This window comes from Myxine glutinosa, chromosome 5 (assembly GCF_964187855.1).
Source record: "Myxine glutinosa chromosome 5, kmMyxGlut1.1, whole genome shotgun sequence".
Taxonomy (NCBI): Eukaryota; Metazoa; Chordata; class Myxini; order Myxiniformes; family Myxinidae; genus Myxine; species Myxine glutinosa.
Window position 1 is genome coordinate 153717253 of NC_136265.1, and position 12066 is coordinate 153729318.

Sequence of the window (12066 nt, forward strand, 5' to 3'; positions counted from 1 at the left end):
GGGATTGGGGATAGTTGGGGAGTATTGGGGAAATAGGGGAATATTTACAAGCGGATATGGAGGCCAAATGCCATATCCGCAACATTGCACCCTTCTCTACCCTCGGGGCGTCCCGACCCGATAAATTTTTACCTATTTTAGTGTGGCACTCAGATGTAGTTCCCTCTACTATTAACTCTACCCTGAGTGCGACAGTTTTACAGATATTCACAAATGAGTAAATATGTCCCCCTGCGACGTTGCACCCTTCTCCTCTCAGAAACACACCCACAGGATAACCGAATCCGGAAAGAATTCGCAAACTAAACATACAGCCGGGAGGGAGCATTATTTACAAGACTACGCTGCTATTTACACTACGATCCAGGACCTGTTTTTGGAGGAACACATGCAGATGTTATGCATAGAGAGAGCACGCATGCCAGCATCGATACACCAACCCACGAGTGCTCTGTGGCCTTACGGCCTTTAATAACGTGCAGAGCACCCCTTCCCAGCACCAAAAGCACCACCCCATCACACAGTCAGCACCATCCGGTGCAGTCACCATTGTTCAATGAATAAAAATAAATTCAACAACCCCTAACCCTGCAGGTGTCTCTTGCTCTTCGTGTGGTGCACTTGGCCTTCTGGCTTCTTTCAAAATAAAGAAAGGCGCCAACCGCGTCCATTTCTTTATTGTGGCCGTCAGGGGGCCAACTATTAGTGGTTCACCTGTTTGGCATAGGTGCCACGTTGACCCAGAGGTCCATCAATGGGTGGTGCTTGGCCGCAAAAAAACTGCGGTCCATGGTGGGCGGCCACAAACATTGCGGTCCATATGGCATATCGATCCAGGCAGCAAGCAGCGAAAGTGCAGGCCCACAACTGCGTAGCCAGCACCTCTCTCTCCTCTCTCTCTACCCCAAAGCCAGATCCTCGGAGGTGGGAGACAAAAGAAAAGACAAGTGAGTAAGGTGGTAAGGGCGCAAAAGTGCACGCAATACAAGGTAATGCACACTGGGGGCACATGGGAACCAGGTGAGACAGGTACGTTCCTACCGTACGCCCCCCCCCCCCACCAGGTAACCTACATGGCCCCTCCCTTACCCCTTACTGTATCCACAAAACACAACACTACCCATAAACATCTACTTTACAAATCAACAAACATCCCTACTGTCTTCCCCGTTCCTCCCATATACCAAATTCGTCTTCTCTCCCTCCTAACCAATCAAATTTGCCATTTTCAACTCTCATCAAAATTTGCCATCTCCAACTGAACATCACAATTTGCCATTACCAATTCATCATCAGTCCCTCCTAGGGAGGGAGAGATGGAATCACCCCAATGTCTCATCCACGTCGTGATGCGTCTCACAAATCCACAGCAATCTCATGTCCTGCAACAAAACAAAGAAAACACAGGTGTGGAGTCATCATCATCACCACTGGTAAGTGGCTGCGTATGGTGCGACAGGTTCATCAATCCTAACTATTTCCTAAATGACTTTAACAACTTTACACGACCCAGGGTCTTTCTCCGGCCAAACCATTGGCCCTCTTACACTATGGGTTCTAAAAACCAATTCCCATTGGCCAAACTGTGGTGCTTTTCAATTTGGGGTCTCACTCCCCCGATTCATCTCCCGGTGCCCTCGCACAATTTCTGGGCTGTGGCGTGTACCTCTCCCAGTGGGTCTACCCACCTGCACACCTCCACCACTGCAGTTGCCTCCGAGCTTACCTGCTCCTTACCCTAACCTAACTACCTGGGGAAGGCCCTCTGGCGCTCTCCCCACTCGGTGCCCTCTTTGGCACTGGGCTGCCCGATCCACACCCGGGATCCTCAGGCACCCACTCACAACTATCGGCTCCCAGAGCCCACCTGCGGCCTCACCTGGCCGACATCCTCACAGTGGTGGAGTGCCCAACCAACTACACACACTAACAGGCTACACGCCCAGCCATTTCCTCAACACTAATGCACCCATTCACAACACCATTCTGCAACCGCACCACAGATGCCAATATCCAACCACAATTTACCTATACCCTCTACCTAACACTTACACTACCCGCCCCGGGTATTCATGATGGGGGTCCACTCTTCCCCCATCCACACCTTCGCACCATGCACACCACTCTGTACCACTTACTCCAACTCTCTCCACACACCTGTACCTGCACACCTGTGCTCTCACACCTGGTGCCACCTGCACCCTTCTCTCCCCAAGCGCATTCGCGCTGATCCACACACTCGCTACTCACACACTGCTCCACACACCTGTCCAGTTGCACACCTGTGCAATCACACCTGTCCAGTTGCACACCTGTGCAATCACACCTGTTCAATTCTCAACCACACGGCATCATCTCAGCTAAATACTCCCCTCTGAAACTTGCGCTTCCCAGTCGTCCCTTTAAACTATTGCGCTCCCTCGTCATTATCATCCATACTAATCTACCTGCGTCCCCACTACAGGTATCAGTCACTAACTAATCTTAACGTCACCTAATGTCATCTTCTAGATCCCTACAATATAACCTAACCCACCCGGGCTAGTTTTCACTGCCATCACCCCATAAGCTATTGCTCCTTTGCCCCCACTATGGGAAGGGTGGCAGGGATGCCAGCCTTACCCACCGGGCCCATCACTCACTACCAATTTTGCACATCAAATTTCGACAAATCAAAAATTTGCCAATCACTACTCATCATCTGCCAATCACTACTGCCAATCCTTTGCCAATCATCAAATTTTGTTTTTCTCTAATTTCGGGGCCAAAACACTAACCTCATCACCCAGTCTACTCACTAATGCCTCTCGGTGCGCCAATTCCCGTCCAAAGCCCGGCTTCGTAAAGCCAAGCCATGAATGCGGGTTGTTCTGTGCCAGCGGCTGGATACGTCCCGCATTCGGTGCAGGGAAGGAGGTTTACCCGGGCCGAGATCCCACGCACCATCTCGGCACGGAGCCATCCCATGGCTCGATCTCGACCTGCCGGAATGCCTCAACAAAAAGTGGTCGCCATGACGACCCTTTCTATCGGGCTGCCCGCTCCGCCTAGTGGAGCACGGACGCGGCCGTTCCACGCGAGGCCCAGCACGCACCGAGGGCCCGCTTCGGCTAAAAGTCGACCTAACCTCTAACCTGGTTACCGTCGATGCTTCACCTGGATTCTTACACCCCGCAGCCCGTTCCTTGCTCACACATCCAGCCGTCTCCATGCTCCTCGTCGTACCTTTCCTTACACACCCAGGTACTCTCATTCCACTCACAGACTTGGTCACACACCTGACCACCGAACACCTTGGCACACACTTTTTCCTCACACACCCCAGAGTCGGACTTTCTCGCACACCTCCTTTTTCGCACACCAGACCTGTCGCACACTTCACCAACGGCCTCTCACGAACACCCGGGTCCATCTCGACCCCCAAGCTTCTTAAATCCCCTGGCGCATCATACGCACGACCATATTGGTCACCACTTACACCGGGTCCTCTTCCTCTTCGCTTCTCCTCCATCACCTGCGAATCCCTCATCCGGTTAATGAGCACATCATCACGATCCAAACACAGACTTTGGACCAATTCTTTTACTTCCTCTTTTATCTCTTTGTTATCCCCTCTCCGTCGCTTCTTAATTTCGCTCACCCCTTCTTCCACTTCTTCTAATTTCTGCTTCACCTCTTTTATTCCCCGGTACGTCTCCTCAAGCTCGTCCTCCAAGGCTACCTTGACCGTTTCCATGTGCGTCCTCACCTGCCGGTCCTTCGTCTCCATTACCTCTATCACCTCGTCCAACCTCGTTGTCAGTCCCTCACGTACCATCTGACATTCCCTCTTCGTCGCTATCAAGTCATCTTTTAGTTCTTTCTGTGTCGCTTTCAACCCTCCTAATACCGCAGTGTTCCTTTGAACCTGCTCCGTTACTTCTTTTTGTCCCTCCGTCAGCTGTTCTACCTCCTGCGTCAGGTCCTCTATGCCCCCTTGTAACTTTACAGTCCCCTTTCTCACCTCCTTCTCCATGTGCTCCTCAGTGCCTCACCTCCTCGCGCACTCCTCCGACCTCCTCACTCACACCTCTTCTGATCTCTTCTCCCATCACTTGCATCTCCTGCCCAGATGCCACCCTCATCTGCTCCATTTCCTCCCTGTGAGCATCCAGTTTAGTTTCTACCCCCATTCTGACCCCCTCTATCTGCTGCCCCATTTGGTTAACTTCCCTTTCCGCTTGGTCCCTCATGTCCCTCAATTTGCCTTCCATCCTGTTTTCTAACCCCTCTAACCCATTTTTCACTCCCTCTATCTGATTCTCCTGGGCAGCCATTCTATTTTCTACCCCCTCTAACCCCTGTTGCATCCCTTCCATTTGATTCTCTTGAGCGGCCATTCTGTTTTCTACCCCCATTAACCCATTTCTCACCTCTTTTATCCCGTTGTCTAACCCCTCACCAGTACCCCTCGCTTCGTCCCTCATTAACCCCATTTGGTTTCCCATCCCTTTGAAATTATCGTCTGTTTTTACCATAAAGGCCATCATCTGTTTCATAAACAGGTTCCAATTCATTGGCATCTCGGGTTCGGCTACCGCGACCACGGCCGCGGCTAAATTTGGTGCCGCTACATCCACGTGCGCGACAACGCTATTTTGTGACCCTGCCGCCCTCACTGCTTCGCTCTCCTCCTGTCCCTCATGTCCCTCAATTTGGTCCTGGACCGACCCTGCCTCACTCTCCCCTACCGGACCCCAGCTGTCTTGATCCGCCATAGCGCGACTTTCAAAATTCGGGTTTTTATTTTCGTAAAACAAATTCAAATTTCGCCGTTATAATTTCGCGCGGGAAACGCGCTCCGAATCGAATTCTACCTCCCCAACACCAATTGTTACCCTAGTGGTACAATTGGTGTTCCAAAATTTGGGCCTAATAAATTTAGTCCCGGGTCCGAATTCCACTCCTCGACACCAATTGTTACAGACACGACTTTGATGTTAGGGTGGGCCGAGCGGAATGGCCGCCGTGTCCGCACAAGTTACCCGATTATACTCGAACGTTGCCGAGTCGCGCTACGCTGAATCAATGAAGGAAAAGGACACAACGGCTGGGACTAAAATGACACGACACCAAGGGTTCAGTTCTCAAGACCTCCGGAGGAGGTTATATTAGGGCGGAAGGTTAGATTACAGGAATGAGAGGGACAGCATAGAAAGACAGGCACTTAGACACACTTATCTTATTCCCTGACAGACAGATAAACAGGACAAAACTGACTCACACGGGGATTGATGGCAAGGAAAGGCAGAATCGATGGCTCCAGGTGCACCTGGGCTCAGGGCAGGATCGACCCGGTCCGGTCTAGAGATGCGGGGAGGTCGCAGCGCTCGGATGTGGTGATTGTCTTCTCAAGCTGGGGGCGCATCTGACGTCACATCCGGTAAGTCGCCGCGTATATCCGGCGGGGAGTGACACGCCCTCGGCTCGTTAGCTCCGCCCCAGATGGAATCGGCCCGTTGCTTCTCATTGGGTGCGTGCGGGGGGGGTTACCGGCTCCGCCCTTGACGAGGGGCCGACAGGCAGCCCCTTCTTGGTAACCCCGTCGGCGCACATGGGTAATGGCGGCTAACCGAGCCGGAGTGAGGACGCACACTCCCCGCACGCCGCGCCCCTCTGTTGTTGTAGTTGTTGTTGTAGTTGTTGTTGTAGTTGTAGTTGTAGTTGTAGTTGTTGTTGTTGTTGTTGTTGTTGTTGTTGTTGTTGTTTGGGGAAGAAGATGGGAGGAGGTATGGGAAGGTCCTAAACTCACTACTGGTGCCATATAATCACATTCTGGTGCAACGAAGAGTCAGAATTAATGGAAACGAGTCCTTAACTGACATAGACTAAGAATAACTAGCAAGATGTCCGAAAGTTGTCTACGTGAGATGCGGTGGACCTGGGCACGACATTTAATGGGGGAAAAAGGGGAAGGTCGGTTCTACAGAGTGTTATTTACAGGCAATGGGACTAGGGAATGGGGGATTGGGGATAGTTGGGGAGTATTGGGGAAATAGGGGAATATTTACAAGCGGATATGGAGGCCAAATGCCATATCCGCAACAATATATATATATATATATATATATATATATATATATATATATATATATATATATATATATATACACACACACACACACACACACACACACACATACACACACACACACACTAGAGGGGTCACCAGTGGGAATCCCACGGGCATGGACATGTGTGACATTTGGACATCTTCATTTAGATGCCGCAGATTCGGTTTTACAAAATGGTTACTGGCAATTTATCAGATCACAAATGATGTAATCTACACAATGTATTTACTTATGATAACATGTAAATGCATGTGCGTATCCATGTGAAATACAGTTTAAAATGTGTCATTGCACCTCATGTAAAATGGGACTTCAAGAGCTCAAATCCTCGCCCTCCCCACCCCCATCCCTCCCACATCACGCACACTGCACCGGGTAGTGGGTCACACACGGGGGAGTGGGTCACACACGGGGGAGTGGGTCACACACGGGGGAGGGGGTCACACACGGGGGAGTGGGAGAGGATCATGACGTTCATTGGTGGTCTCGTTCTGTTCCCTCATTCTTTTATTCATTTTGAAAATGGCAGTTACAAATGACCCTCATGCAACTCATTGAGACAGCGCTGACATAAAGAAGCAGGAATGACCACCCACATGCCCCACATTACGCATTCTTGAGCTAAAGACAGCTCGGATACACGTGACGCATATGGAGCATATTCTGACGTCGACAGAAACTTGCACCAAGAACCTGACAAAACAACGTCCACAACACGTGACAGCGCGGGATCACGACGAATGGCAGTGGCCACTTCCGCAGTGATTATAATGGTAATTACTGGACCAGATTCAATCTGTTCCAACATGAACATCTCGACCTCATCTGCAGGTTCGGCACCAGACTTTGGAGAACAAAGCTCCGCCCCTCTCCTCATGTGCTAAGTACATAATTGTAACTTTTTATTGCGACTACGTCCAAAGAATGAAACATTCCGACTATGTAATGGACCACAGTGATGATAAATTAGTACGGTCCATTTCCTGGAGGAGATGAGATCTGAGCGCCCATTGATGCAAAAGCTAATGCCGAATTGTAATTCCGGATATTGTTTCAGAAGTTGCGACATTTTCCATCGTCACCCTGATAAAGTTGTTGCAGTCGAGCAGGCACAACAAATAGTGGAGGTAATTTAACTTTTCCCTTGGAACAACACAGTGTAAATCCATCCCCTTGTCCTGTTGATTCATTTGTGAAAGGGTTTGCAGAACAATACACGCATGGTGACGTCATCGGACCACAATTATGCTCTTGAACATTATTATCCGATACTTCGGCTGGATTCATTATGGCTGCAGTTGTATATGTTTGCTGAGCCCTCCAACGTCTTTGTTGCTCAGCATGCCGTGCGAGTATGTTGACGTTCATCGACGGTCTCGTTCTCGCACCTCATTGTTGTTGTAGCAGCATCCTGTGCGAGTCTGTATTGACGTTCGTCGACAGTCTCGTTCTCCTGCCTCATCCTTTTTCTTGCCGCATGCTGTGCAAGTCTGCGTTGACGTTCATCGATGACCTCATTCTCGCACCTCATCCTTGTTGCAGCAGCATCCTGTGCGAGTCTGTATTGACGTTCATCAACGGTCTCGTTCTCCCGCCTCATTGTTGTTGCAGCAGAATCCTGTGCGAGTCTGTGTTGACGTTGGTCCATGGTCTCGTTCTCCCGCCTCATTGTTGTTGCAGCAGAATCCTGTGCGAGTCTGTGTTGACGTTCTTCGACGGTCTAGTTCTCCCGCCTCATTCGTTTTCTTGCTGCATCCTGTGAGAGTCTGCATTGACTTTCGTCGACTGTCTTGTTCTCCCGCCTCATTGTTGTTGCAGCAGAATCTTGTGCGAGTCTGTGTTGACGTTCATCGACCATCTCGTTCATTTTGGAAATGGGAGTTTCCATACAACGCATGAATTTTCACGATCCCCAAGAGGAAGTGTCGCCACCTAATTGTAATCATCAAATGGCAAGTAATGTCATTTTTAAAATTAAAGATTTCAATCTTACCGTTTTCCCGTTTTTTTGCATCCGAGTCTAAAACCATGTTAGCAACTGTGAAAAATGAAATCAGATGGTGAATTCGAGTCGAGATAAAGCCGTGAGGTAGTCTCAATGGACTTTATGTTACAGGCCTTTGAAAATGAATTTTGTTTGATAAACGGTAATTTTCATTGAATTTTCTTCCCGTTTTTTGCAACTGAGTCGAAAACCATGTTAGCGACTGTGAAAAATGAAATGAGATATCGAATTCGAGTTTAAATAAAACTGAGAGAGAGAGAGCAATACACCGCGGACCTAACAAAAGAGGCCTCAAAGCTATGCGAGGAAACAAAATGGTGGAAATGTGTTTTTGAAGCCCCTCCCAGACCGGGTGTAGCCACTCCCACGGACAGACAGAATCACCTACGGAGAATATTATATATATATATATATATATATATATATATATATATATATATATATATATATATATATATATATATATATATATATACATATATATATATATACACACACATATATATATATATATACACATATATATACAGTCACGTGAAAAAGTAAGTACACCCCATGTAAAGTTTTGACTTTTTCAACATATTTCAACATACAGCTATTTGATCTGCATTTCAACAGTATTGATAGATAAAGGTGATATATAACAAATATCATGAAACATTTACATTTTGTAGTCCATTGTGTAATTTAAATAAACATAAATGCAAATTTCGCATGTGGAAAAAGTAAGTACACCCCTACATTTATCACTACTTCAAATACCTAAAATTAGAATCAGGTGCACCAGCTCAGGTGCAAATGATTAGAACATCGTTAGAGAGGATCTTGGAGGAACCTGTCTTATTTAAACCTCAGACATTTAGTTTGGTTTGCTCTTTGTTGTTGAAGCGTGTGGCGTCACCATGCCTAGATCAAAAGAGCTCTCTGAGGCCTTCAGAAAGAAGGTTATAGATGCCTACGAGTCTGGGAAGGGATTTAAAAAGATCTCCAAACAATTTGAAATCGATCATTCGACTGTCCGGAAGATCATCTACAAGTGGAGAAGATTCCAAACAACTGCCAACTTGTTCAGGCCAGGCCGCCCCAGAAAGTTCAGCCCGAGAGCAGACCGCAAGATGCTGAAAAGTCTCGAAGAACCCCAGAATGTCATCACGGGACCAACAGGTAGCTCTCGCCACTGTTGATGCCAAAGTGCACGAGTCTACCATTAGAAAGAGGCTGCACAAATTTGATCTACATGGGAGGTGTGCCAGCAGGAAACCTTTGCTGTCCAGAAAGAACATCAGGGCAAGACTAAAGTTTGCCAATGAACACCTAGGCAAAGACCAGCACTTCTGGAACAATGGTCTCTGGACAGATGAGTCAAAGGTAGAGCTATTTGGCCACAGTACCCTAAGACATGTTTGGCGAAAACCAAAGACAGCATTTGACCACAAGAACCTGATACCAACTGTAAAGCATGGTGGTGGAAATATTATGGTTTGGGGCAGCTTTGCTGCATCAGGGCCTGGGCAGCTCACCATCATAGAATCCACTATGAATTCTTCATTGTACCAGAGGGTGCTTGAGGATAATGTGAGGCCATCTGTCGGAAAGTTGAAGCTCAACCGAAGGTGGACCTTGCAACATGACAATGACCCTAGACATACCAGTAAATCCACAATGGAATGGCTGAAAAGAAAGAAATGGAGGGTTCTGGAATGGCCAAGTCAAAGCCCGGATCTAAATCCCATAGAGATGTTGTGGGGGGGATTTGAAACGAGCTGTGCATGCAAGAAACCCCTCAAACATCGCACAGCTGAAAGAATTCTGCATGGAGGAGTGGGCAAAAATTTCTCCCAGTCGATGTCAGAGACTGGTAGACAGATATAAGAAACGCCTACTTGAGGTTGTTTCTGCCAAAGGGGGCAATACCACCTATTAGAGCCAAGGGTGTACTTACTTTTTCCACATGCGAAATTTGCATTTATGTTTATTTAAATTATACAATGGACTACAAAATGTAAATGTTTCATGATATTTGTTATATTATATCACCTTTATCTATCAATATTGTTGAAATGAAGATCAAATAGTTGTATGTTGAAAAAGTCAAAACTTTACATGGGGTGTACTTACTTTTTCACGTGACTGTATATGTAGAGAGAGAGAGATAGAGATAGAGATAGAGATAGAGATAGAGAGAGAGAGAGAGAGTATGTGTGTGTGTGTGTGTGTGTGTGTGTGTGTGTGTGTGTGTGTGTGTGTGTGTGTGTGTGTGTGTGTGTGTGTGTGTGTGTGTGTGTGTGTGTGTGTGTGTGTGTGTGTGTGTGTGTGAGAGAGAGAGAGAGAGAGAGAGAGAGACATGGGAGAGTTGAGGGGTGGATGGGACACGAGATGCTGTTGACTCACTGATGTTGCAGGCGAGTGATGAGGGAAGAAAAAGCCACATGTACGTCTCCAGGTGAAGTAGTACATATGACAGGGTGACCAGCAGTCTGCAGTCTTGCTGCCATGTACTATTGCGGCACACAAACATATCTCTCAATCATCTCAAAGTTAGCAGCTCACAATCTGAAAAGGAAGTCAATTTCAGTAAAAAAAAAAAAAGGAGTATCGATGTGATGGAACAGTGAGTGCTTAGATACTTTGTGAGGCTGACACTGGTGAGGTAGCACGTGCCTGATATGTTATTCGTATTACTTACTGCAAACAATAACACCCATTCCAAGTAAATCCACAATTTCCACAGATAAATAGTACAATTTATTTTTTGTATACGTTGTCATGGCTCATATAAGAGCTAACACACAAAACATATAACAAAGGGAGGAGGGGGAAACACGAGGGGACAAGAGAGGGAAGCAAAACAACAGTGGGGATGGACATCGGGAGATCTGTGCCAGGGAAGGGCTGGGGTGGGGTACACGGGATAAACAAGATGGACACACAGGGACTACCAGGAAAAAAAAAACAGGGAATTTGATGGAGGTTATATATACACAATATGTATGCATATTGCAGCAAGTACAATACCTGTCAGGCTTTAGACCTCAGGACGGGTTTAAAGGTCTGATTGATCAAATTTGAAGCCATGGAATGGGGCCGCATTTCCACCCAAACTAATGGTATTCGCGACCCCAGTGGTGCTCTCCGCCAAAATGAACATTGTAATGGAAACGAGTGATGAATGGAACCCTATACATTAACAAGCAATTTAACAATAATAATTAAGGAAATGCAAAACAATAACTTCAAGCAAGATAACTGCACTCGGTAGAGCACATACCATGCCTCACCAAGCGTCGTTACTGAGGAACGGGCTTATTTTAGCTGAGGCTAATGACTGTACCTGAGTTGCTGTGTTGTCATGATTTACACCAATCATAATACAAACAATTACTTTGCACAAATGTATTTGTTGTGTTTGTGATATTACATTTTTATAGGCAATTTAGGTTGAAGATTTAGGTTGAATGTTTTTTTTTCAAGAAAGAACCCCTCTGCACATACATAGGGGAGGGGTAGGTGCAGACTGGAAATTTGGGACGATTACACCTCACCACCAAGTAATTCAAAACACCTCACCACCACGTAATTTAAAACACCTCACCACCACGTAATTCAAAACACCGCACCACCACATAATTCAAAACACCTCACCACCACGTAATTCAAAACACCTCACCACCAAGTAATTCAAAACACCTCACCGCCACGTAATTCAAAACACCTCACCACCAAGTAATTCAAAACACCGCACCACCACGTAATTCAAAACACCTCACCACCACGTAATTCAAAACACCTCACCACCAAGTAATTCAAAACACCGCACCACCACGTAATTCAAAACACCGCACCACCACGTAATTCAAAATACCTCACCACCACGTAATTCAAAACACCTCACCACCAAGTAATTCAAAACACCGCACCACCAAGTAATTCAAAACACCGCACCACCAA

At 47.0% G+C, this 12066-nt stretch overlaps 1 protein-coding gene across 12 annotated transcripts in view; it reads right to left on the reverse strand.

Annotated features, from left to right (window-relative positions):
• Positions 1-12066, reverse strand: part of LOC137416859 (phosphofurin acidic cluster sorting protein 2) — a 984123-nt gene that overhangs the window by 48117 nt on the left and 923940 nt on the right. For all 12 annotated transcript variants that reach the window (XM_078778889.1, XM_068102518.2, XM_078778887.1 and 9 more), the window contains one exon: positions 10510-10616. In XM_078778889.1, coding sequence (XP_078635015.1) covers positions 10510-10616 — 107 coding nt within the window. The remainder of the gene's footprint in view (positions 1-10509; positions 10617-12066) is intronic.